The sequence below is a fragment of the Penicillium chrysogenum genome, assembly GCF_028827035.1.
Source record: "Penicillium chrysogenum strain IBT 35668 chromosome Unknown utg000005l_segment0_segment0, whole genome shotgun sequence".
Lineage (NCBI taxonomy): Eukaryota > Fungi > Ascomycota > Eurotiomycetes > Eurotiales > Aspergillaceae > Penicillium > Penicillium chrysogenum.
Window position 1 is genome coordinate 3,398,693 of NW_026622753.1, and position 25,973 is coordinate 3,424,665.

General features: G+C 50.3%; 11 protein-coding genes across 11 annotated transcripts; 5 read left to right on the forward strand and 6 right to left on the reverse strand.

Annotated features, from left to right (window-relative positions):
- Positions 1-659: 659 nt before the first annotated feature.
- Positions 660-1,430, reverse strand: yth1 (cleavage polyadenylation factor RNA-binding subunit YTH1; the record flags this gene model as incomplete). Its single annotated transcript, XM_056715424.1, has 1 exon — positions 660-1,430. The coding sequence occupies one exon, from the start codon at positions 1,428-1,430 to the stop codon at positions 660-662; it is 771 nt and encodes a 256-aa protein (XP_056563046.1).
- Positions 1,431-2,018: 588 nt separating this feature from the next.
- N7489_009675 (uncharacterized protein) lies at positions 2,019-3,063 on the reverse strand (the record flags this gene model as incomplete). The annotated part of the gene is made up of 2 exons (XM_056715425.1): positions 2,019-2,590; positions 2,649-3,063. The coding sequence occupies 2 exons, from the start codon at positions 3,061-3,063 to the stop codon at positions 2,019-2,021; spliced, it is 987 nt and encodes a 328-aa protein (XP_056563047.1).
- A 695-nt stretch (positions 3,064-3,758) lies between these two features.
- N7489_009676 (tautomerase family protein) lies at positions 3,759-4,181 on the forward strand (the record flags this gene model as incomplete). The annotated part of the gene is made up of 1 exon (XM_056715426.1): positions 3,759-4,181. One exon carries the CDS (start codon positions 3,759-3,761, stop codon positions 4,179-4,181), a length of 423 nt encoding a protein of 140 aa, XP_056563048.1.
- A 1,225-nt stretch (positions 4,182-5,406) lies between these two features.
- Positions 5,407-9,642, forward strand: N7489_009677 (NACHT domain protein; the record flags this gene model as incomplete). The annotated part of the gene is made up of 1 exon (XM_056715427.1): positions 5,407-9,642. One exon carries the CDS (start codon positions 5,407-5,409, stop codon positions 9,640-9,642), a length of 4,236 nt encoding a protein of 1,411 aa, XP_056563049.1.
- A 1,290-nt stretch (positions 9,643-10,932) lies between these two features.
- On the forward strand, positions 10,933-12,240 carry N7489_009678 (glycoside hydrolase family 18 protein; the record flags this gene model as incomplete). Its single annotated transcript, XM_056715428.1, has 4 exons — positions 10,933-11,123; positions 11,207-11,231; positions 11,290-11,524; positions 11,594-12,240. The coding sequence occupies 4 exons, from the start codon at positions 10,933-10,935 to the stop codon at positions 12,238-12,240; spliced, it is 1,098 nt and encodes a 365-aa protein (XP_056563050.1).
- Positions 12,241-12,601: 361 nt separating this feature from the next.
- N7489_009679 (putative acyl-CoA dehydrogenase) lies at positions 12,602-14,673 on the forward strand (the record flags this gene model as incomplete). The annotated part of the gene is made up of 4 exons (XM_056715429.1): positions 12,602-12,707; positions 12,767-12,983; positions 13,043-13,105; positions 13,158-14,673. 4 exons carry the CDS (start codon positions 12,602-12,604, stop codon positions 14,671-14,673), a joined length of 1,902 nt encoding a protein of 633 aa, XP_056563051.1.
- A 360-nt stretch (positions 14,674-15,033) lies between these two features.
- On the reverse strand, positions 15,034-15,914 carry N7489_009680 (uncharacterized protein; the record flags this gene model as incomplete). Its single annotated transcript, XM_056715430.1, has 3 exons — positions 15,034-15,187; positions 15,248-15,325; positions 15,385-15,914. The coding sequence occupies 3 exons, from the start codon at positions 15,912-15,914 to the stop codon at positions 15,034-15,036; spliced, it is 762 nt and encodes a 253-aa protein (XP_056563052.1).
- Positions 15,915-16,563: 649 nt separating this feature from the next.
- On the reverse strand, positions 16,564-18,121 carry N7489_009681 (transcription factor domain-containing protein; the record flags this gene model as incomplete). The annotated part of the gene is made up of 2 exons (XM_056715431.1): positions 16,564-17,544; positions 17,600-18,121. The coding sequence occupies 2 exons, from the start codon at positions 18,119-18,121 to the stop codon at positions 16,564-16,566; spliced, it is 1,503 nt and encodes a 500-aa protein (XP_056563053.1).
- A 644-nt stretch (positions 18,122-18,765) lies between these two features.
- N7489_009682 (enoyl-CoA hydratase/isomerase family protein) lies at positions 18,766-19,587 on the forward strand (the record flags this gene model as incomplete). Its single annotated transcript, XM_056715432.1, has 1 exon — positions 18,766-19,587. The coding sequence occupies one exon, from the start codon at positions 18,766-18,768 to the stop codon at positions 19,585-19,587; it is 822 nt and encodes a 273-aa protein (XP_056563054.1).
- Positions 19,588-19,767: 180 nt separating this feature from the next.
- N7489_009683 (PIG-F family protein) lies at positions 19,768-20,752 on the reverse strand (the record flags this gene model as incomplete). The annotated part of the gene is made up of 3 exons (XM_056715433.1): positions 19,768-19,924; positions 19,983-20,269; positions 20,333-20,752. The coding sequence occupies 3 exons, from the start codon at positions 20,750-20,752 to the stop codon at positions 19,768-19,770; spliced, it is 864 nt and encodes a 287-aa protein (XP_056563055.1).
- Positions 20,753-22,549: 1,797 nt separating this feature from the next.
- On the reverse strand, positions 22,550-25,429 carry N7489_009684 (uncharacterized protein; the record flags this gene model as incomplete). Its single annotated transcript, XM_056715434.1, has 4 exons — positions 22,550-23,030; positions 23,173-24,835; positions 24,886-25,041; positions 25,273-25,429. 4 exons carry the CDS (start codon positions 25,427-25,429, stop codon positions 22,550-22,552), a joined length of 2,457 nt encoding a protein of 818 aa, XP_056563056.1.
- Positions 25,430-25,973: the final 544 nt, after the last annotated feature.

Below are 25,973 nucleotides of genomic sequence, written 5' to 3' on the forward strand. Positions count from 1 at the left end.
CACTCGGATATAGAGTGATTCTTACTGAGAACTGACAAATGAAAATCTTACGTGCCAAGGGTGAGCGTACCCTACTGTGCGCCTAGTTGAGTTACCAAACCATTAGTAAAAATGTTAAATTGTCTAGATTCAACAGCAAGAGAACTGCTCTTAGTAAACAACGGAATTAAGAGGATATAGACCATCTATGAGAGTGCCTATCATGACGTCATGGATTGGCTTATAATACCTAATTTCTTCACTACGTTTGCGACAGAACGCTCAATCCATCATAGGAGTTAGATCGGCACAAGCTGATATCGGCGCATTTAGTTCCGGTGGCTGAGTATTAACACGAAAAAGCATGTGGTTTCACGGCACTGCAGGTCTATTAATTATTGTCAGGTGAAGCCGGTGTAGCAGACGGCAGATATGATACAGCAAGGGTGGAACAGGGATGTCGCCCTTGTAACACGAGCTATGCAATTGAGCCCAAGTGAAAGGAGAAAAGAATTCTTGTGAATGTTTTTTTGCGTCAAAGTCAATGGGGTATCGCGGGACTAGCGCAAAAACCATAAATGAAAAGAAACCGAGAAGCCCGTGGACCCCTTGCCGAAGCCACACCTCACTCCATGCCATGCAATGTCGCCATAAAAAAGACCCCTGCGATAAGAATCCCCCTAACCCCTTCCACGTCCGCGGAAGCGGCCACGCCCAAATCCACCACCCCGACCACGTTCGTTTCGCCATTCTCGTTCCCGTTCTTTTTCCCGTTCTTGTTCTTCGCGGATGAGGACTCGTTCGCGCTCAAGTTCTTCCTCCGTCTTTTCAGTGCGCATTGTAGGCCGTGGTAGGTTTTCCGGCCAGCGAGGATGGGCATTGGCACACGCTTTTCCATCAGGGCAGAATCCGGCCAGATAGAAGGCACATAGGCGCCGGCGGACGTGTCGCTTTGCACATAGTGGTCCCAATTCGCAATATCCACGGTCGTAGTGCTCGCAAGGCGGCAGGCGTGCCTCTTCGCGGACGTGCTGGTAAAGGCAATCGTCACCATTGGTGCAGTATCCGGATCGCGAGAATGACTGGCATTCCGGCATTCGTCGAAGGTTATATTCGTGGAGGTATTCACATTTCAGTCCTTTCTTGCATAATCCCTTGAGGAAATGTTTGCAAACCAGCGATCCATGCGTTGTAGATGGCGCCATTCCAGATGCTGTCGTAGTCGAGGTGGTCACACGGGACGGAGTGGGATGACGATCTGGGCAAGCCGGTCCTAATGGGCAGTGCCCTTCACTATAAGCTTTGCAGACAGGTACATCGCTGGCGAGTCCGAAGCCGAAGCTCTTGCGCAGAAATGGTGTGAAAGTAAACTCGTTGTAGCTGGGATCGCGTGTCGGTTCAGCAGATATGATGTGCGCAGCTGCGCTTTCAGTGTCGGTATCGGTAGCCATGGCTCGATGAAGCTCAGGTGAAGCGTTGAGGGTAAAGAGAGGATCGGTGGTCGTCCCGAGTCAGATGCGTGTATGTGGCTGAGTATGCACACCTCTTTGTGGATGAAATTGCAAGTTTTGAAAAGAGATCCAATGGTAGACTCTAGGGGTATTTCAGCTCAAATTTGGTCTGGAGAAAAGGGATCTGAGGAATAAGTTTGGTCGTTGAAGGTTGCGGAGCTGTCCAGGTTGTTCTCCGGTTGTCGCCTTAGAAATCAGGTGGCAAAGTAGTGTTTGGCCGGTTTGCATTTTGATATCCAATTCAAACTATGAACAATCATAAGTTACTAACTAGTTAAATGTTTACAACTTAGCACATCGGAAACAAGTTTCTGATTAATACTCGAAACATTATGCTATTCGTTTCGAGGAAAATATATGTTTCACACGCCGAAAGGGAGACGAGGAATATGGAAACCAGAACATCCAGGACCGCAGAGAACTAAACTTCAACATCCAATCCAATTGCTGTTTATTTCATATTGAGGTTACTACTGACATATTGCACTATATTAATCGGTCTATAAGCACCTACTTTGACAGACTTGTCTACACAAACCCGAGCTGCTGGTCCATCAGATCCCGCACCATCGCCTCGAATGAGCGCCATTGAATGCCAAGCTCTGTCTCCGCCTTAGTCGTATCAACGGGGAACGAGACACCCTGGAAATCCTCGGAGATTGACGCTCCAGAATCTGGATAGTGTTTGTGCACAATACGCGTAATCTCAGCTCCCGTTGTCTTCGGCCCAACCAGTAGATATTTCGAGCCATCCACGATCTTCGGATCCAATGCTTTGATGTGCGCTTCGGCCACATCTTGAATGTGCACTCCTACCAAATTCCCGCTGGGATCACCCTTCATGATGATATTCCATAGAAGGCCGTTGGACCCGGCGTTGACTTGGTCGGCAGAACTCTGAACCAGATTGTGCCCGTACACGAACCCGGGGTGCAGCGTCACTAATGCATAGTGTGGCTTGGCTGTCTCCCTAAACTTCCATGTTGCGTTGTTTGCGAGAAGCTTGGAGGCCCGATACAGCTTCATCGGTGTTGCGGCCGGGTTTTGAGGGTCCTCGAAATTCCCATTTTCATCAACCGAAAAGTCCCAGTCGTTTTCCTCTAGGAGATGCGTCAATATAATTCTTACTCGCAAATCAAAAAGCGGGATATAAATTACCTTTTACCACACCACCAGTAGGAATGCCCGACATTGGGATCAAAGCAGCAATGGAGGAGGTAACCACGACTTTCTTGACGGTCGGGACCTTCGCTGCTGCTTTCAGTATAGCAGTGGTCCCTTTCCGAGCAGGGGCAAAGTATGATTGCTTGTCAGTCCCTTGGGCAAGAGGGGATGCGAGATGAAGGACGTAGTCCACGCCGTTCAACTTGCCATCGAATGCCGCCTCGTCAGTGATGTCTGGAATGATAACAAATTCAACCTTGTCACTATAGTCTGACAGCAGAGTTTGTAATTGCTCCGATGGCCTTCGAAGACAAACTCGCAGTCGATATCCGGCCTTGAGAGCTTCCACTGCAGTGGCACTCCCAATGAAGCCAGTGGCTCCGGTGATAAAGATCAATTCATTGGACATGTTGGTTACTTGAGTGTTAATGGGGAGAAAGCATTCTGTACTGCGATCAGCTGTCTTTTATATTCGTCATTTGAATTTGTAATCTACTAGCTGACTCAATTTGCCCAATCTTTACCTGGATGTCCACGGGTACTCAATAGGTTAGGGTAATCAAAATGATGGGCCTCGGAACCCACGTTCTACCCCCCGTCCGGTTCCAAAGAAACCTTGGAAGCCTCATCGCCATGACACACCGACATACTCGATGTCGTCATATTCTGAGTATTATCCCAAGTGATCTAATATACAACCCGAGTAATCATTAGGTTTACTACTGTGAAGATCGGGGCGTTGTACGGTATAGTAATCAAGGCCCGAGGCTGATGAAATGATCAAAAAAGCTTAGTGGCACAAGTGGACCCGCTATTGTAGTCCGGGTTTTTCTATTACACTATCTTCCCGATACCCGTGGGCCTCAAGGCTGTGCGAGATCGAGAAAAGGTGCTCATGTATATGGGCGATCGCACGAGACACTTTGATATGCTAATCTCCAAGGTCTACCTAGGTAGGTACCTAGGTATCTTGGACCTTATGATCTTCAGCGCAGTATAAGAATGGACAGAATCCAGTATGTGAAGTAGATTAAAACATATCTAGCTATTATTCACTTCGAAATCATTCCTTACAAATTGTTCTCACAAGAACCTGCCTTCACAATGCCTACCTGGGACATCAAACATAGCCCAAACACCATTACGGCTGCCGAAAAAGAACAACTCGCCAAGTCAATCACCAGCTTGTACGTCTCACGTGGCCTACCTGCATTCTACGTCCAAGTCCACTTCTCTGAGGACATTCCCGGTACTGCATTCGTTGGGGGCGAGCCTCATGCCAGCTTTGCAGCGGTGACAATTTATCACGTCGCCCGTGCCTTTAAGAGCGACGAAGCCAAACGGCGATTCCTGGCTGATGTCGACGGAATCCTCAATCCAGTATTTGAGCCGAAGGGAATGGATTGGGAGTATTTCATCGCGGAAGCATCGAGAGACTTGTGGAAGATGAATGGCCTGGTGCCTCCGGAACCTGAGTCTGAAGGAGAGAAGAAATGGGCCGAACTGAACAAGGCTGTTAAGCTCTAACGTCGCATGAAGATATCCAAGGTGTGTATTCGGAATAGGACGTACTTCGAGATAATACACTACGTTATGCCTGTTTTTGGGCATCCCTATAAGCTTACTGTATGTTGTAGACACTTCTGATAGCTGTAGGTCTTGCTTGTCAACACGGCCGATGATACTAACCATAGTAGACACGATGAGATCCTATGTTCACCGATCTTCTTCATGATATGGTCCACAATTACACTCCTTTTGTCGGCGGAATAGTTGAGCAGCCAAGGACCTCAAGAATCTCGGGAGGGTTGAGATGGTGGTGTTTATCAGGCTTCCGAGTACGTAGCTTAGTGTGTTGTGATTCGTTACCTAGGTATTTTGGTATTTTCCCTTAGCCGAACGTTATTAGCGAAAGTGAGTTCTTACTTGACCGGGAAAGTCTAGACATTGCATTTAATTGAACGAGGATTATATAGACTATCTTCTTTTAGAGGATGAAGCGATCTATATAAACTTTTTCGATTAGACTTTTTAAACGTCGCTAGAGAAAGTGCTTCAGACGTATAACGGATACTAGCGCCGCCTTTGTTAATACTTCGAGCTATTTACCTATTGCAGCGTTAATAGCGACGTCTATAGATAGATGCGATGGGTATAAATACTTTACTGTTATCTCTAATAGAAAGGCTCACGGGAGGGTAGTTTCTTAATGTGTCTATTCGAATATACGATCATCCCCTTCCGAATATGTTGTAGGCTGCACCAAAACCCACAAACCCCACCCCATTGAAAATTCCCATCAAGTCGTAAAAGCGTGACTTTGACATGACTAGTTACATAATTTATGTAGTTCTAGGTGGTCTTTTTGTGGTATCTTGTATACATAATGGGCTGGCCTATAGGAGGGCAATAACATAGTCTACCCATTGAAACCTATTGGAACGTATTGGACTTAGACCTAGATAAAGCCTACAGGAGCAATCAGAATAGAGCGTGGAGGGAAGTAACAGCATGAGGGGTAGGATCGAAAGAAAAAAAAACACTGGCGAATGAAGCAGCAGAAGTTGGCTAACAACAACGTCAGGTTAACTGAGGGACGCTTGCCGATGCACGCTGTAGGCCCAAAATGACGTGGCACAAGCTAGTCCTGAAAATGAAGTTTTACTGCATGAAATGAGGGGCATCATGCCAGACTCTGTCAGAGCATGAATATTCAACCTCACTGCCCCTCCTGTCTGGGCGCCAAATCACGATGACTCGAACAACAAGTGACGTTTCGGATAGCAAGCTGTCCGCACTCTGGCGTTCTGCCTGTGACGACTATGCTAAAGAAACGGGAACTGCGCTTACCGATGGCGACTTCCCTAAGGTCCGCGGTCCCGAGGATCTGTCCCGTCAGTTAGACGCGGAGAAGGACCATTTTGAAGACTTCCGGACGCAGAAACGCCCACTCTTCCAAGCTATGCAGATGGTCCTGGTGCCCTTTGAGAACTGGGGCGATCTGATTGCGGGTGCAGCCGCCGCAGCTTTTCCACCAGCCGGTTCCATCATGGGCGCTATGATGCTTCTGATTCGAGGTGCTCGCAGGGTCAGTGAATCTTTCGACATGCTTATGGAGTTGTTTCACAAACTTGGCCATTTCGCTCTCCGTCTGAACTCGTACAGTGGTGTCCCTCTCAGCGAAGGGATGAAGACAATCATTGTCAATGTTCTGGTTAATTTCCTTCGCGTCTGCGCGGTGTCGCAGAAGTTACTTAGACGTGGGTCGCTTAGAGCAAGACTTACAAAATGGACAAAGAACATCTTGGTTGAGGATACGTCGGTTAGCTCGCTCCTGGGCGAGCTGGAGGAGTTGACGAGCCAGGAACACAAGATGGTCTCCGCTCACGGGCTCGATCTCACTCATCAGGCGCTGAGAAATACAGCAAAATTACTCGAACGAGACGGCAACACAAATGACCGTGAGAGACTTGACAGAGTGAAGAAGGCATTAGATCCCGTCTCTGCATCCGGCCGTGTCTTCTCCGCGATCAACGAGAATCGGATACCTAGATCGGGGAGCTGGATTGAAGATAGGATCCGGTCCTGGTGGCATGGATCCGAGCCTCTCCTCTGGATTCACGGCGGCCCTGGTGTCGGTAAGTCCTATGTGGCGTCCAAAATCATCAGCGATTTCGCGACGGCAGAACCGGCTGCCCCATCTGCACCCATTGTCGCTTCTTTCTTCTTCAAGAGCAACGATTTGGATCTGCGATCCTTTAACAAAGCGCTGCGGACGCTGGCATGGCAAGCCGTTGTCCAGCGACTGGGCTTCGCGGTGCATGTCGAAGAGTTCTGTCTGAAAGAAGACCCAGCCAACAGCCACGTTGTCTGGAGGAAACTCTTGCTCGACTACTTCGTCGAGTCTCCACCGGACCGCAGAATTTGCTTTATCATTGACGGTATCGATGAGGCCGACCCAGAGGAACAAGAGATCCTTTTCAGCCTACTGGAGAGGACGTACGCAACAGAGGACCGGATGGACACCCCACCAATTCGAGTAGTACTTTTGGGCAGAAATTCGGTGCGCGGCATCCTCGACGAACACTCCCTTGGGTGGATTCCCGAAATCGAAATCACTAGTGACCAGAACAAGGACGACCTTTCCAACTATGTCTCTCAGAAGCTGCAGAAGACCAAGTTGTTTCGCGGTTCTCCAGACTTCCAAGCCGAGGTCGTCCGGGAGATAGGGGGGCAAGCAGAAGGCCTTTGGGAATGGGCCAACCTTGTCATCAAATCTGTTCTGCGCTGTCGGACAAAGGAGCAGATTCGGAAGGCAGTGCGGACGATGCCCCGAGGAATCAGCGCAATGCTGCATGCGGAGCTAGAGCGCCTAGCTAGAGAGTTGTCGGCCTCGGATGCGATGACGAATGAATTGCCCGATGAGCTGTCCGATGAGGAAGGATTAGCCGAGGAAGCGACGGGGACACAGATTCAACAGCTTGACATCTTACTTTCATTTGTGTCGAAGGCTCAGAAGCCGCTGACTGTCGAGCAGCTCGACCTTATCTTGGAGGTCATCCTTGGAGAGGAGGTCCTGAATCTTGAGGACGACCTTCGCACGGTATACTCATCCCTGTTTTCGCTCCGGCCCGCTGGGGATGAGGAAGAAGAAGACAAAGACGCGGTCATTGTAACCCTGCGTCATAGTTCTTTTTACGAATTCTTCAGCAAACCTGTGGAGGCTAGACCCATTCAGATCGACCCCGACCGAGCTGAAGCGTCCGTTGTATTTGTCTTACTCTACGCTCTCCAAAGAAACTTCGCGCCCGTATCAAAGAGGTGGCTAGGGCCAGTAAATAGATATGCCCAGAAATTCCTGCCGCTGCACCTATCGCGTGCAAACCCAGCGAAAGCAGCAAATCGAAGAGAAGCAATAGCCACTCTGCTTGCCGCTCTCTTCACCGAGGAGCCGGTATTCCAGCCCCAGCACTGGCTCATTGAAAATTGCCGCGTGAATCGCCTTTCTATATACCTCTTTTACCCGTCGTCCCACCCAACAGAGATCGCCCGTTACTGGTGGGATGCTCGAGATCGTGATACGGCGAACAAGAGGGCAGAGTTGGTACTAAATTGGCTCTCCCCGGATGCGAAACAGCTCTTGCAGGATTGTGCTCGGTCTTCGACGGTGGCAAGCGACGCCTGTCCTTTCACGGTGCTTTTTTCTCGTTTGGCAGAGAGTTTCTCCCGACTTTGGCTGGTTCCGGAAGATATCAAAGAGGAGGATGGATTACCAGGGGTTCTTTCCTCCATGTTATTTGTGTACTCTCAAATGGCAGCCACCGGGCCAACCTCGGATGGGAAGCTTACGATGTTAGTGCCCGGTCTGGAGCCTCGCAAGATACTGCATACCGCGGAGATACAGCATCTCGAGAAAACGCCCATATGGCATGCCCGGCTCGCTCAGGCGATCCTCCTGAATCATAATTATGCGGCAGCCATCGAACAATTCCAGATCGCTCTCGATGAACATCATAGGAAGCCTTTCTTAAGGAAACAAGCGCTCTCTGTGATTCACAGAGATATGGCTCGTGCATGTACTAAGGTCGGAAGGTACAAAGAGGCATTAGAACACTCTGATCTGGCCGAGTCGCTGTACGACAACTCCTGGGACCGTGACTGGCAGGATTCTATCGGCAAATTGCTGAACACTGCGCAAATGGAGCATCTTGGAAAAATGACCGACAAGGCTGTTGCCACCGCAAACGAGGCCTGGGAAACATTTGTGGGACAAAAGGATGATTACCGAGACAGGGATACGCTACATTCGTTCTTTTGGCTCTTTCTGCAGCTGCACGAGACAGATCGTGTTCAAGACGTGTTCGATTTTGCCGTTTCTCTTAGCTGGACCGAGAAAGATGATTTGATCGAGTTTCTCACTTCGGCAATCATTTGGGCGCCCCAGATAATATATCGGGCCCTTCACTATGCGCTGATGCGGGATGATGGGAAGCACATTGATCTTGTTGCCTTGATTCCGGGCAGAGCTGCGGCCTCAAGGGAGACTCAAACCGATAACCTGGCAGTGGCGAAATACTTGCTCGGGTTAATGATGTTCGAGCACGGCCTTATCAGAACAGGAATTCAAGCTTGGTACGAGGTTGCTTCCCTCGACAATTCTGACAGCTGGAACATCGAGGCGGCTCAGACGTGGTCAAGAAGCCGCTTAGCAACCGTGTGTCTTTACCACCCAGAGGTTCCATTGTCTACAAAGTCCCTTTTGAGGTTGGACGAAAATACTGAATCGAGTGATATCTGCTTGGTCATCTCGAGTTGGCTACGGGACCAGGGAGATATCACAAACGCCAGAGAAGCTCTCCGTGGTCGTGTGAAGAGAACTATCGAGCTGTTGTCGGACAATGGTCCTTCCAACGATGACAAGGCATTTATGATCCTCTTTAGGACATTTCTGGTGGCTGCGGACAGCCACGAAGATCTTAACGGGGCATTGTATTTGCTCAAGGTCTGGCATAGGGACTGTCTGCAGCAGGCGAAGCGGCATCTTCCAGATGACGGAAATGAAAGACCGGAGGATGACGATTTTCCATTCCCAATCGACCAACTCGCCGAGTGCTCAAACTGCAAGCGTGAGATGAACTCGATATGCCATTGGTACTTCTGTCGTTCTTGCCCTTTGACGGCCATTTGTCGACGGTGTTACCACGGTATTGGGTCCGCGACATCCCATCTTAGGGGCATCTGCGATCCTCGGCACGAGTTTTATTATACTGGCACTCCGCTTCGGCCCTCTGAACTTGTGCCGGCGGGGATGATGGTCCTTGAAAGTTCCGATGGCAAGAGGCAAACGATACGGATCGAAGAATGGAAAGATGCGCTTTCAAAAAAGTGGGGGGCGGAAGACTTTGCCTTTGAGGGTGGACTGTCGGCCTGGTGTATGCGAGTATTGCCGGAGCCCCAGAGATCTCGGTGGGCGATATTTTTCAGGTAACGTGTTGGAGGCTGTTGGCTTACTTACCACCACATCGGAGGAGCTACAACCAAACCTTCTTCGGTCACTCTACCTACCGCCTTGCGGTTGGGTATAAACTTCCATCCTATTGTGTAGCAGACGTATTTTGGAAGCTTCTCATCGTATTCGCCACCTTGTTCCAATTCGGCAAACGGTAGAAATTGGAGTTGATCCAGATGGCAACGCAAACACGGAGCCGCCACAGGGCGATAATCGATAGTGACCACGGAACAAATCTTACTGTCAAGCCTCGCCTGTCAACTTGGCCCGAGATTGACACCCAGGGCAGCACCCTCTGTAGTGGAGCAACAGTAGGATGGAGGAGGGAGGTTGACAGATCGCCAACGGACGGGCGTTTGCTCGATTTTCATGGAGCCTTCTAGTCGTGCAGGCCCCAGCCTCATATTATAGGCTCCCTGTCAGCGAATCGAATACCCCCTATGCACGCTTTGTTATCCAAAAAAGCAAACATTCGCAAGATGTCAAACCTGTGTCTTGTATGGTCATTGGCTTAATAAATTGCTCACCGGGGCACCAACACGAGCTTGAGTCTGGATTCGTATTTTCACGAGTCATGATAGTCCACAATATTTCTCTTTTACGGCGATCTGGCGCCGTTTCGCAAAACCTTTCGAACACGGGGTGCGTTGCTCATGCAGGTCGATCCACACTTGCGCCTTAGCGGAAATTCTCCCTATTCTTACTCCATCTGCGCTGATTAGATCGGACCGTAGGTCATCTCCGTATGGCCGGAGAAGATCAGGTGTATTTTGGATCCAACACAGCTCGTAACTGAACCCCGAGACAGTGCAGGTTGCCAGTTGGCCGCCAGTTGACCGGCAAACCCATCTGACGCGAAACATCAGCCAATGCGTACTCCACCTGGGCATAGTCTTGCTAAAAAGAAAGTGCGCATATGCTTAGCCCGCATTCCCCGCATCTTACTGTGTCCAATTGTTGATTCGACCACGCCAAGCAGCCTAGTCAAGTTAGCTCAGATTTGCATCTGCAAACTGCCTGATCATAGAGTCCACCTAATTGGTGTAAGTGCAAAAGGGGAGGGTATGTTGTAACAAAAGGCGAAGACCCACGTGACGAATTCCTAAAAAGGAAACACACAGCATGTTCTAGGCAACTTTCCACCTTGCAATCCAATTCTTTCTCTTCTTTCTTTCCTTTGTCCTTTTTTTCAGAATTCAGTTCAACTTCAGTCCTTTCCGTGGTTCCATCCAATGCGCGACCTTTCATACTAACCTTGACTTCTTGACAATGTTCTCAGCTTCCAGGCTCTTCCGCCGACGGGGCGCGGATCGTGACCCCGCGGCCGAGTCCCACGTCTCACACGAGGTGCCATTGTACACAAACGCGGCCTATTATCCGAATTGGAGAATATATCGAAAGGAACCTCCCTCATCTTTGCGCTTGGGATTTATCTCACACGTGTTCTACGCATTTGCCTGGTAAAACGCAGCCAATCATCGCCGTTCAAAGGCCCGAGTTCGAGTAGATGGCTGACGCGCTAATCCAAATTGGTTTCTCGCAGGGTGAAAGATGATGGTACTGTCTATGTAAGTTTAGGTTTAAGCGTGCACCGATGAAGGAATGTTTATTGACGCTGCGTCATAGCTGAGTGATGAATGGGCTGACACCCAGATGCCCGTTGACGGTGCAGAAGGTTGTCTTAGAGCTTTTGTCCAGTTGAAGCAACAGTACTCTAAGATGAGGGTCATCCTCTCTGTTGGGGGAGGCGGAAAAGGAAGTGAGAACTTCGCCGCTGTAGCCAATAGCCGCTCTCGGTTGGACACTTTCGTTCGCACCGCGCGGGGACTGGTGGATCAATTTGGAATTGATGGGATTGACAGTAAGGCCGCGGTATCTTTTTGATTTGACGCAAGTTGGAAGCACGTGACTCACTATATCTGCTACGCAGTCGATTGGGAGCATCCCTCTGATTCCAGACAAGGAAAGGATTATGTTCGACTCCTCGCACGCCTGCGGGAAGTGTTACCCGCTCCACGATATGTCCTTACCACTGCCCTCCCTGCCGGCCAGTGGGCATTGCGGAACATTGACCTTGCTGCGGCACAAAAGCATCTTGACATGATTAATCTTATGACCTACGATTTCGCTGGACCATGGGAATCGGAGACGGGCCACCAGGCCCAGCTTTATGGCTCAGCCATATCTGGTGATTCTGCAGTTTCTTACGTCATGAGACAAGGAGTGTCCCCTAGAAAGATCATTTTAGGTGTCCCGGTTTACGGACGATCCTTCCTGGGTAGCAATGGCCCTGGTCAGCGGTATACTGGAAGCGGCGGCGAGGATGGCGTTTTTGACTACCGCGATCTGCCGCGACCGGGCACACAGGAGTACCATGACCGGAACATTGGTGCATCATTCTGTGTTGGAGCTGATGGAGGGTTCGTCACATATGATACCCCCGAAACAGTAAAACAGAAGGCGGAATTTGTGACCTCGTCAAAGCTGGGTGGCCTTTTCTACTGGCATGTCTGCTCGGACGCCCGAGGACCGCGCAGCTTGGTTGAGACGGGATACAACACGCTGCACGATATGTGAGAGTCTTTGGCCGTTTGAGGTAAAAACAATGAATAAAAAGTCAGATCTGTCTATGGAGCGCTGATATGCCCATGAAGGCTTGTTATAGCTAGAATAGTCTCTCAAGGCCTGTCTTGATATTTTAACAATACAATTATCTCTTGCTCGCCACTAGGATATGACCAGACTATGTAGCAGGGTCACTAAGGTGACACCAGAGGCAGTTCGGCGCTTTTACGGAGGGCAAATATCAGACTTTATACTTCCATGAGACAACCGACGGCCGAGGTCCATCTCCCCGCATCTTCAACTGCTTTTATCAACCCCATTCCAATGTTTCACCTGTCACTTTCTAATTAAATTCACTTTCAAGAATAACACTATGCCGTCCTCACAGCCCGCGACAGCGGATAGCGGCTACATCACCGATCCCGGGCCGTTGGAGAATACCTACACGTCGGATCCCAGCCTTCAGCGGGCACTGGCATGTGAGTCCCTCACTCATCTGTACTTATTGTACTTGTTATAATCTCTAAACATTATCCAGGGTATCTACCATCCGCTACATTGCAATCTGTACAACCGCATCTCATCCAGTTCGGTGCCGAGGCTATTTCCGAGCAGGTTCGTGAATGGAGCGCCGATGCCGAGCGCAATGTACCATATGTGAAGAGCCACAACGTTTGGGGCAAGCGATACGATTATGATCGATTGGTAACCACAGAAGGCTGGAAGCAATTGGGAAAATGGGGTGCTCGGAATAGGTATCCTTTATAAACGCCGCCTTCGAGATGACGTGCATGATCTAACTTGATCCGATTAGGATCGTCTCGGCGGGCTATGATAAGAGTTTGGGAGTCGATCGAAGAACAGTTCAGTATGCACTGTGAGTATTTTGTCGTCGATTTTCTATGCTATCGCTCATGCCATGGTTCCAGGAATTATTTGTACTCGCCTTCTTCTGGACTGTACTCCTGCCCGATTAGCATGACCGATGGTGCTGCTTTTATTCTCTCATCTAGAATCAATAAGCTGCCGTCTACACATCCATTTCATACTGCCTTTCAGGGGTTGATCTCCGAAAAGGATGATCACTGGACCTCGGGCCAGTGGATGACTGAGAGAGCCGGTGGAAGCGACGTCCAAAACACCGAAACATGGGCTACTTACTCGCCGCTAGCTAGCTCTTCGGGCTCCGACCCACTGGGTGAAGGTGACTACCTCATCAGCGGATTCAAGTTCTTCTCTTCGGCAACAGATGCAAACCTTGCTCTTTTGCTCGCGAAAACGCCATCTGGGAAGCTAAGCACGTTCCTTGCGCCATTGCGACGGACCGTGGTCGGCGGTGATGGTGTCTCCAGAGTTGTATCTAATGGCGTCAGAATCCACCGACTGAAGAACAAACTCGGTACTAAAGAATTACCGACAGCCGAATTGGAACTAAAGGACATGCGTGCGCACCTCATCGGGGAACTAGACCAGGGTATCGTCACTATTGCGCCTCTTCTCAACGTCACCCGGCTCCATACCTTTGTTGGATCGCTTGCTGGTTGGCGCCGAGCCATCAGCATCACGAAGAGCTTCGCGAAAGCAAGGACTACTGTCGGCGAACCGCTCTGGTTAATCCCAATGCATTTGCGGCTTCTCGCAGACATGGAAGTAAAGCACCGGGGCGCAATGAACCTTGCATGGTTTACGGTTGCTTTGTTTGGGGTTGTTGAGGATCAAATACCGTCGTCTAATAAGCTCGCGCATCTACCTCAACCTGGTAAGGAAGCCGAGGTGGTTTTCCGTACCTTGACTGCCACTGCCAAGGCTGTTATCAGCAAGATGGCTACTGCTGGAATTCAAGAATGCCAGGAATCTATGGGTGGAGTTGGCTATATGGATGAGGCTGACGAACCCGAGTTCAACATCTCTCGGATTTTGCGTAACAACGCCGTCAATTCTATCTGGGAGGGTACTACCAATGTGCTAGCCAGCGAGTTCGTCCGCTTCCTTATTAAGAAAGACAACCTGAAGATATTCGGAACATGGCTTGACCGTACCTTGACCCTGATTCAGAGCGTGGATTTGCGGAATGCCCTGACAGCCGCGTGGTTGGCTTTGCATGCTCGTTTCATGACTCAGGATCCCGCCACGACTGTCGCCGATGGCCGTCGCTTTATGTTTACTGTAGCTTGGATTCTATCGGGTGCTCTTCTGGCGCTTGATACCGAACGTGATAATGACCCTGTGACAGCAGAGATCGCTCGTCGCTGGATCTTGAGTGCTGAGGGTGGCGTTGGAGAGCAGGTGTTCCATGACATTGTTACAGTCAGTGGTACTGCTAGCGCTACCTCTGGAGGTGAGGAACATCTGCAATGGGACTGTCGCATTGCCTGGGGAGTTGACTTACCGGCGGACCGTGCATCTGGTCACCGTTCTTTGCAAAAGGCGGGTTCGAAGCTTTGAACAAGTCAAGCATGAACGTTTATGCTATATATAGCATGTAACATTGACTGGTATTTTTGACGATTCATTTAGCTGTATATATGAACATCCAACCAACACTTTGCATTCTAACATTAATCGAGTAGACAGGAGTAAGAGGCTAAGCCTAGAGCAATTGTTAGGATTGGTTGCTAGCAGTGCGTTGCAGATTACGTAGCTACATAGTTTGCTCCTTGTGCTCCCCTTTCCCAGTTCTCAACAGCAGACGAAGTCGTACTGCTCACTCCTCTCACCTCCCGTTTCCCCCTCTCCCAGATTTCTGGCAGCACCAAGCCAAGATAGTCCAGAGCCGCCATGGCCTATTGATTGAGAATTAAAAAGTCAAAAGGCCCAACCCGAGGTGTCTCCCTTGTAATCCTTTGACTTCTGGTAATTTCTCTGAGGGGGCTTAGCAAGATCAAAATATGGCAACCACTCTTCACCAAAAGTTCCTTTGGCCTTGAAAGGCATTGCATCCCGGAAACCAACAAAATAACTGCGGCGATACGTTAGTCAACATCAACTTCCGGGAGTATAAGAATGATACGAAGCATACAGAGCACCGTTAACATTATTCCAGACCAAGTTGCGAGGCCTGAGGTGATTGGGGGAATATCCCATTTTCATGATCTTACTAATAATATTATTATCAGCGTGTCAAGTTTACCCGGTAGTAGTGGAAATGTGGTCAACTCACGGAAGCTCTCGAAGGCGTCACGGACACGTTTTCGTTCAGTTGCTTGCAGCCCCCAGTAGACAAAGGCATCTCTCCTATCTCCTAGACATTTTCCAGGCACTTTCTGCCATACGATCCATGTGATATGGCCTCCAGGAATTGGTCCATTGGCGTCTTGACTGTCTTGTTTATATGCTCGTAACTTAGGGGTATCTCGCGAGTCATTGTCGGTGAGGAATTTGTATGCATTCAGCTCCGGAGGTGTGAACTCGGCTGCTTGTTGGGCAAGTGTATCTCGGGCTGCGTGCTCATAACCGGTGAATGGAACTTGGACGTAAATGCGCATAAAGCACTCTTCCTGATCAGTAGCATTGACGCATTCAAACTGAGCACAGACGTAGGAGGGAACATGCGTCTCGTCAGATTGGTAGTTATGCGTATTGACTAGTTTGCCAATCACCCATTTTGAGGACGAGGGCTTATCGAGAGTCACCTTCTTGCCTTCATCTAGTCCACTAGGGAACCATGACCGCGGGATATCATCCATGATTTGATTCGATGAGAGGGAGAAGTGAAAAAGCAAGGAAAGGTAGAAGAAAGGAGCGGTAGAGTTAAAATGAAAATAGGAAGAGGATGAAAAGTCTCAAGTCGAAAGCAAATAAGCAAACCTAGGGTTGCTTCTAAGGTCACATGCTGACAGGTTCCAAGGTTGGGAAGTCAGAGCAAGTTGAAAGTTGTCGGGCTCAACACAGGGGAGTTACCTAGGTATACCCCAAAGGGATGCATTTCCCGGATATAATCTGGGTGCTGTTGAGAATTTGACAATAGTGCCCTAACTACAGGTATTCGTTTCGGATCGTCAGCCATATACTCAACCACCGAATCGGCTCCTTACATCTCGACCAGTTTCTATATCGTCGACGACCCATTTACTCTGATGAAGGCGTATTTCTGCTTATCGCCGTGCAGTCTGAAAGGCCGTTTCGGTGCCAACTTTCTGTGGAGCTCAGCCTTGGAAGGGTATATTCCACAAAGACATGCAAAGACAATAGGGACAAGTATATACGTCATAATAAAGGCGATATGAACAGATCATGGTGCTATTTCGAAGTGGAAAGAGCTTTTATACATTAAAATGAAAAACAAGACATGAACCAAAGACCTATTTGTGTGAACGCCAATCTAGCCCTGTGTGTTCATACATTGAGTAGCCAGGAACCACTCCAGTCAAATCCGGCGCCTTCCCAATTATTACTGAATGGATCCAAACTCACATCAAGAGACGCAAAATCGTAAGTATCCGGCTGTTGCCCCGGTGGAGCGCCAAGGGACCGAAGGGCATCATTAGGGTCCTGAATATCCGCCATAGTGCAAGTAGACGCAATGCCCATGGTCCCACCGCTGGGCTCCGAGGAGTGTCCAATGGCTTGCCATTGTTTGCAAAGTGTCGTGTCGAACCCTTCAAAGAAAGAGGCCGCGTCCGGATCGAGCGTTGGCGATGGACCCTCGAAGGGACCCAGCTCTCGGACTTTCTCGGTCAACTTGTTCAGCGCCCGCAACGGTCCGACTGCCGAGAGCCACCTTTCGGATAGCTTTTGAAGGGAGAGCTTCATGACTGTTAATTCATGTTCGGCGGTACCCTGCAGGTGCGTATAGCGACAGCTAGAAAGGAGTGACAGTCCAGCACATAGTGGGTAGAATGCAAAGACAGGGCCTAAGTATCGAAGCTCATCGCGAAGCAGGAATTCCTCGTAAATCCCAGCAATAAACGAAGATGCGACCAGCGATGCTGCGGGCGGTACGCTACCTGGTGTAGGCGATCGATGGAGAATAGTAAGCACCACGAAGTACATGACCAGCATTTGTTGAACTTCGAGGTTACAAATAGCCGCATCATCTTGAGCTGCGACGGATGACCGCAATCTTGGAATGACTTGTTTGGCCCATCGGTAGACGGCGTTCTCGAGATCGACCCGCCTTTGTCGAGAGATCTCTTGCCGCAGATGGGATTCGACCGTGTCTCCCAGAAGCTTGGATATGGTACAGTACGCTAAAAATAATTGGGACTTGAAGTTGTTCGTGGGGAAGTCATTAAGTGATGGCGGAAGCACATCGCTATCCCGTAGATTGATAGTTCGTGGTCGGCCGACACCAACAGAAATTATATTGTCCCGCACCTAAGGATTTTAGCTCATAGTACTTTGTGAGTTGCAGACTCAAGGAGATACATACCACGAGAGACCACCACAGCCTTCTCCGGAGCCCCCGGTCTCGGGAATTCGGCGAGGGCTCCTTGTGTAGCCCAATCTGAAAAGCCATTGCCCCAGCTGTTCGAATCCAAAACCCACTGGTGTCGGTAGAGACATCCTCGGGCCCAACCGGATTATACCAATGTAGCAGACAGGCGGCCACAATAGAAATCAAAGGGTCATCACAACCACCAAAAAAGAAAAGTAGTTTTGCTCGTCGATAAAACACTTCGCTGGACCCATAGTCCAGATGAGCTTTGGAGACTCTGCTTCCAGCGAGAAAGACAGCCTGGAGGAGCAGCATTGATCGCGGCGCGCTCTCATCCAGCCATTTCGGGTCCACAACCGGCGTCCAGGGTGCACAGTGCGTGTCAAAACTGGCCATTAGCTCTGTCTGGACTGATATTGGAGGTAACTCAAAGGCGCCCTGATCGCGAAGCATCTGCAAATCAGTTGCTGATGCTTTGGGGTTGGTGTATGTAGTTTCACGACCAGGTTTCACCATATTTTCATCAAACGGGACGCTGCCACCGAGATATTCACTGCGGCCGCGATAGCTCTCTTCTTTAATGAACGGTTCGCCATTATTGGCGACCGCGGCTGTATTGCCTTCAATTGGAATTACCCCATGAGACCCGCTCAAGGAATTCTGCTGTGAAGTCACTTGCGGCTCTGCTGACCCGGGAGGAACCTGTGAGGTCCGCGGTGTCTGACTCAAGGGAGCAGAGATTGACACATTCCGCCCTGGCGATAGGCTGTTGGTGAACCTCTTGCGCTTCCTCGTATATGGTCTAAATGGAGTCAATTATTTTGAATTATTCGACTTCTCTTGGGCGGGCCTACCTAGGTACTTACCTGCACTCCAGATCCGACTTTTTGCAGTTGCTGCAGGGGTCTTGCGTCGCAAAGTCACACCTCACCTACAACTATTAGCAATTACTAGGAATCACACCAATGGATGATAGATGCGACACCTTTCTTTTATGACAGATTATACATGCTGAAGACATGGCGCTATGCCCGACAGGGTAGGTCCCCGAGTGACGGTGATGGTTGGAGGTCGAGAGAAGTGGGGTTTAGCCGAGGCATGGACTATAAAACGCTCGACTAGCAACATTTTGTCCTATTCATAGTTCCCTTGTTTTGAATATGGCGGAACACGACAGAGTGACACTAGATACTTCCTCATATTCAGGCATCTCGGTGATTGCAATTAATCGCCCTGACAGGAAGAATGCCGTCGATCCCTTGACTGCGAAGGCGCTCTACGAAGCCATTCTTGTCTTTGAGGATGACCCGAAACAGAAAGTGTGTGTCCTCACAGGTACCAGTGGTAGCTTTTGCGCAGGAGCCGACCTCCATAGCGTTGCACAGGCAAGCAATGACACACCCAGCGACAACCTCCAGCCTGTCAATGGTCGCAACTTGGGGCCAATGGGTCCATCCAGGCTCATTATTAAAAAGCCAGTCATATGTGCTATCTCCGGATACGCCGTCGCAGGAGGTCTAGAACTGAGCCTACTTGCGGATATGCGTGTGGTTGATGAAGACGCAGTCTTTGGGGTCTTTTGTCGACGCTGGGGTGTGCCTTTGATCGACGGAGGAACTGTCCGGCTGCAAGCCATTGTCGGCCTTGGCCGCGCCTTGGATATGATATTGACCGGTCGGCCTGTGAGCGCCCATGAAGCGTTGACTATGGGGCTGGCCAACAGGGTGGTTCCTAAAGGAGAATCACTAAAGGAAGCTATTGGGATAGCAAAACAGCTCATCACGTTCCCTGAGCTGTGTCTCAACACAGATCGCCAGTCATGCTACTACAGTGCGTATGAGGCATCTTCGTTCCATGATGCGATGTCCCAGGAGTTCAACGCCGGGGGCAAGGTGATCTTGCAGGAAGCTATCGCAGGTGCAGCGAAGTTCAGCAAAGGCTCAGGGCGACATGGCAGCTTCAAAGATCACAGCAAGCTATAAAGAGCGAGATGCTCCCATTGAAGGAATTTATATTAACAAATTAATTCTTTGGATATCTAAAACCAATTATAACTGGTAGCGGCAGTTGTGTGAGGGCTTTTTATGCTAATACAAGCCAGGCATGTATCTCCAGAAATATGCCGTATTGCGCGAATATAGAGGGACCCCACGGCAGATCCCCTATTTAGTCTTCTTTTCCGTATCGCTCAAGTCCTCCGATGTAAATTTGACACGCTTGCCGTAAACGAACGGAGTACGAGAAATTAAAGAGCCAAGGGCATATCCGATGTAGGCTCCAACGAGAATCGTGATTGGGAATGCCTGCCAAGGTCGGTCCCTTCATGTATCGAGTTAGCCGGGTATTCGGCATTTGAAGTATAGGACGTATAACTCACCAGTCAAGAGGAATAGGAATAGCGCCGAACCACGCCCCCAACCCTGTGCCGAGCGCACTGCCCCAGACCGCATCAGCGGGACGGGCAATGCCCCAAACCTCGTTCCACACGGTGCGATCCACCCCATGGGCGTAGATCAGGGCCGTCGCGGACAGAACGGCCATGTGAGCCGCACATAGGACGGTCTCAGAATTGTGTGTTGTGAGCGGAGCGCCGAATAGAACCAGAAGGATCGTCAGCACTGGGGTGGCCAAGGCGAAGGTCAGAGAGAGCGAGAGGAAGGCCGGCTAGAAAATCATGTCAGTACCAATGGCTCGCAGTTGCAACTCAATTGGAGAAATATCGCGTACCAGTGACCGGGACCAAATACACGCCCAGCTGTTGGCGTGCTGCTTCCGCTTCCCATGTTTTCCATGACGCGCAGCACCAACGGGCCCAGATGACCGTGGACTTGACTTGCCATCAGCCGGGGCGGACGTGCTTGTCTCCGGTGATGGTGTTGACCCAGCGGGCGGGAGACAAACAATCACGTAGAAAATTTGAACAAGGGTGAGCCATGGTAGGGTTGAAAGAAGCTCCTTGGTGGGATCAGCTACCAATGCTTCGAAGCGAGTAGCGCCCAATCCCAAAAGGAGTGCTGGGTGCGCAATCGAGTAGATCCGGGCTATCGGCGAGGGGAGGATGTTGACCGGAGGGGCGGACGGTTTCTCGACGGGCGCCTGGGGTGTCGAGGAGGAAGCCCCTGATATGGAAGAAGTATCTTGGGGCATTGCAGCGTTCAACTGGCAGTTTTCTGCGGAAAACAAACCTTGCGCAGCTTCCGGCTGATTCGGGGTGGAAATGGAGGGTCCTCAATGGGGATGACAGCTCGACGGTGATTGGTTGTGGCCTTGTTGCCGCGTCGCCTAATATGTCAGGCATAACGTATTTATTGCCTGCCCTTTCAGGCAGCAACATCATTTTCGACCTTATAGTTAACTAACCTAACTTACTATCTAGTTAACTAAATGGATCTGTACTTGGTTACTTGTCAATAGTTCTATATGAATATATACATACGTAAATGAGAATCGACACCGTGGTAAAACGCAGCGGAGAAACGGTTACCGTAGACGAGGGTAACTAGTTAACCAACATCACATCTTACCTAGGTAACTAAAGACTGACTGGATAGATTTGTCAGATTGGGAGCAGCCGAACTTGATACACTTGTTGAAGGAGTGGGTAAAGGGGTATGATCAACCTTGGAAGTGCTTAGAGCACTAGTATAAGAGTGCCATATGTCTCGGGGCAGCCGCGCAGCCCTTACATGACGGAGGAAGAGAAGCCACAGATCTTCGACCTACAATTCATATTCAGTAAACATATCCGGTCTAGCAAAATGTTGGATGAACGAGAGGTGGCTTATAACCAGGACAACAATTGCTAGCAAGATGTGGTCAAGCGTATGTATGTAGGTACGCACCATATATTTCCCTCTTGCCTTCCATTAGGAGAGGCTATTCGAAACCCCTTCAAAGGGTATTCCTTTCTTTACCTAAATACATTATGCATGTATAGCATATGCAGGTGACAGAGTGCCCTAAATGCATTCGACCATTTTTATACCATCACAGCAAGCAGTTGTACCTATCCGATAGGCTTCACTCAGTATTGTGTAGATAGAATATAATTATCGATATTCAGTGCAAGGGAGCATCCAGGCCATTCCAAAGTTGTGATATTGCTGCTTAGTCGTAAGAATAGCCCAGATGGTGCTTCGCTGACTCGTCAGTGAACTTGGCCCCCGGGGAACTCCACGCCACCTCCTAGTCTTCCAGGCGACAACATCACCTTCACCATCAAATACGCACAGGAAAGCAATTGCTCTTTTCTCGGTGGATTCTGAGCTGATGAATACCATTGGTACGATGTGGACTAACGAATTCCCCAGGATTTCCCTGGCGCGGCACTCCGGTCACAGACACATCCTACAGCTATGCAGAAGAAGCGCGAAAGGAATCTTGAAAAACAACATCCCTATTCTTGCCATCGGGTTTATAGCAATAATACCAAACCGATAACGCAGCTGGGCCTAAAAATAGGACAAGACCGGGGGAAAAGCACGAAAAAAAGATCAAGACAGACCGGCTGCAATCGCAGAGACAGGCGTACATTCATTCCACATGGCAACGTGATCAACTGAAATCCGGAAACGGGCTAATAATACGAAGAAAGCTTCGGACCATTGCGAGGAGACGGGTTGGGAGCAACGCAATAAAGAATACATGGGGGTCATTCAGAGGGAACTTGGAAGGCACCACGCCATCCAATCGACAGCAAAGGGATGAAAGTGCAAGAGGGTCACGAAAACGAGGGCGAAGCCCATTCATCACGAACGAAAATAAAAAACGAGAAAAACAACATCATCCAACGCCAATGCTCCGTGAATAAGCCATACCTTTTAAATGGTCAAACAAATCCTGCACAACTTGATAAAAGACAGGAGTGCAACCGACGGAGGAACAATCGTGATAATAATAGGAGTGGGAGAAAGGAAACAATTTGTGAGAACAGTTTGAAGGAGATCAAGCAGCCGAGGTGGACGGCCCTGCGGTCTCTTTCAGGATTTCATGGGACACCGGTGGCTCTGGTGCAGACACGGACTCGGTAGCAGGCAGTTCGACGGGCTCCTTCTGGTCGACGACAGGCACAGCCGCCGACGCCTCAGGGCTATGCGGCTCTTCGGGGATAGATGGGGGGAGACCAGCGCCAGGCAAGGGAGACACAGGCGAGCGCATATGCTCTTCCTTCGGTTGTTCACGTGAGACGTCGACTGAGGCAGAGTTGCCATTTGTCAGCTCTGTAGCAATAGGAGAAAGAGGCTGGTTGGCGAGTGCAGGGTCGTTCTCCGACCGGGTGGGGCTCTTTGTGCGCTCACGATCATCCCTAACACCATCCCGAACCTGAGCGACCTTCGCCTTGAACTTTCCGAATAAACTCTTCTTCTCGGGTTCTGATCCTATGGAGGAAGTGCCTTGAACGCCAGCATCCAGGCTGAGTGGGTGGCTAGAGAGGTCCGTATTTTGATAGTGACCGCTGCCGATCGAACTGGTGCTTTGCTCAGCTCGAGGATTTGTCGCCCCCCAGGGGTGGAGATGCGAAACCCAATCCAAGCTGCTCCGTGGTGCGCTTTGGAGACCGATGGAACCGCCAGCTACGACGATTCTCGTGGCGAGAGACATCCTCAGGCTGGTCCATGTCAGACTGATCAGTGAACGATGAACGCGAGTTCATGGAGGGCGTGCGCGACTTGTTAGGTCGCAAAGAGTGGTCAGTGTGAGGTTGCGTTGTACCCTCTGCGAGAGCCGGGTTTGACTCAAGAGGGTTCTCTCGGTTGCCGAGTGTCGCAGTATTTGGCGGTCTTGGAGTGGTGTCGCCAACAGCAGCTTCCCCTGAACGGTTTTCCTGCTTAGGTTCAATGTCCGCACTGGGATCTACACTCGAGGCGTGGAGGGAGTTGGCCGAGCTTTGTGCGCTCATGCTTGCACTACCGGGAATGCGCTTCTTCTTCAGGCGGTTCGGCTGCCGATGTTCCTTCACTTCACTATCTTGTGGCGGTGACTTTGTGAAGAAATTCGAGAGTTTACGCTCACGGCTTGGCGTGACAACCTGTGGGGGTGGAGCGACTGGGGGTGATGCGACTGCTGTGTTGAGATTCTCATGCGGTCTGGCAGTTTCGCTAAGGCTGAGACGTTCAGCAGCTGCCGGAGGCAATGGGCCATGGGTTGACGTGTGCACATAAGCATTTCCTGGATTCAATGAAGTAGCCGACCGACTAGGGGTGTGCTGCTCGGGACGCTGCTCGGGAGTCTGTTCAGGGACCGCCTGAGGAGGCGCCTGAGGCATCGACTCAGGGATCGGCTGGGCCTGCTCCGGCTCTTCGCGCACTGATGGCGTTCGACTAGTGGATCGAGAACTCTGATGAGAAACAGCGAGGCCGGAAGGGTTGTTCGAGCCAGTGTCGTTGGCTCGTGCATAACGAGCGGAGGTCAAGACGGGGCCCATCTTTGAGGGCAAGGTGTTGCTTCGGTGGACACCGCCGCCGCCGCTGGTGATGGAGGTGGGAGTTACTGGGCTTTGAGCGTTGTTGGAGTGACGGGAGTTGCGCGACGAAACGGAGACATTGCGTCGGATGCTGTCCAACTTGCGATGACTTTCTGTGTTCGCACTGGCGTTGGATACTGATCGTCGGATAGTCGGATGAGATGCGGGGCGTGAAATCCCTGCCTCGACCTCTTTCATAGTCTGCTCATCGGCAGCCGTACCGCTCATTCCGAACAGAAAGTGATCCTGGTTCTCAATCAAAAAGATCAAGACATCCTGACTCAACTTGTACTCCTCCGGCGACATATCGTGCTGGGGGTGGGACAGCATGCCTGGTTGGAAGATCGCGGACAGATTAGCCGACGGCATGCGGTTTTGATCGGACTTCGAGGCGAAGACCGCGAGAAGATCGAGGATATAGAGGAGCAGTTGCTTGTTCAATGGGGGCAACTCGATGATGAGGTTCTGGTATGTCTCGACCGCCTTTGCGTGATCGAACTTATCGGCATCGGCTGTATTCTTGCCTTCTAGGACCTGTCGCTGGTAGATACGCAGAGGTTCACGGAAGCGCTCGTAAAACTCCAATGGCACGATTGGTTCGGGCAACTGGTTCAAGTATCGGCGAAGGACGTTTGCTGCATCATGAACGGTATATCCGGACCAGTCGAGTCCTTTGCCATATCGCTCGGGGGAATCGAAGACCTCTTGAAGGTCCTTAATACGCTTGGCTGATCCGTTTAGACGAAAAATGCCCTCCACATCCGTCGCTAAAATAGGTCAGCGATAACTCATCGAACACAGCAGGGTAAATGCTAACCTTTTTCTTTTAAGAAAACCCCACACTTTGCGACCACGATGGGCACGTATCCATAAATGAAGCTCTCGCCATGGTCGTTGGTCAAGGAGATTGCCACATTGGCATATTTGATGCTGACATTGAGCGCAATCCCGAAGATGCCGCAAGGTGCCTCTTCTGCGATAAACGGGTCAGCATACCAGTTCGCAACGATGAAGACCCAAACAAATCAATTGAACAGCGACCGAAGTCCCAGCTCCGACATGGTTAACTGCAGCAACCATGCCCTGTGCGACGAGGGGGCTTAGGGGGTTGTCGCGAACCGCCGCGAGCCGAGAGCGCCCCAGGACACATTTACGCGGTCGCCTGTGTTCTAACATCACATCGCATTCACCAAAAATGGCTTACCTTTCAATTCATCCTTTCTGGTGCTTCGTTTGAACTGCTTCCACCACGAAGCTAAATCTCGCTTTGATGGCGGGGAGTTGGCGCCGACCGGATCGGGTGAGGTGGGGAGAGGGTGGACAGGGTCAGCCCCCGGGTGCGACTTGCCGACCGTCACCATGGCGAGTCCGGAAGGCGACTCGAGATGGAATCGAAGATGCTGGGAATCGGACAAGCGCGGAGAAGTGGGCGTGTCGATCGAGGGGATTCGGGAAGTTGAAAGGGCCCTGCGTCACCGCCCTCGTGTGGGAAATCCTGGGGCTGGGCCTAAAATAGCACAGACACGTTTCCGAGGGGAAGAAGAGCCGAGATGGGATTCGAGAATAAGAAACTGAGAATAAAGTGGTTGAGAGGAAAATGAGAAGGGGACGGTATGTGTGAGAGTGTGATGGATGAAGGGATGCGAAAGGGCTGAAAAGGTCAGGGTTTCGAAAGGGTCAATGAGTCGGGGGGCACGAGCCAAGAGCCGAACACATATGACAGAGATGATTCCCTTTACCTTGGTATTGTTCAGGGGGGATTTTCTTCTTTTTGAGAATAGGCTATGAATAGAACAATTTAAGGACCCAAGGTTCCCGGGACAAGTTAAAGATGGGTCAGGGTCGCCTGTCATATAGATTAAATTGGATCAATGCACGGAGTACAGGGTACACAATGGCTACAGG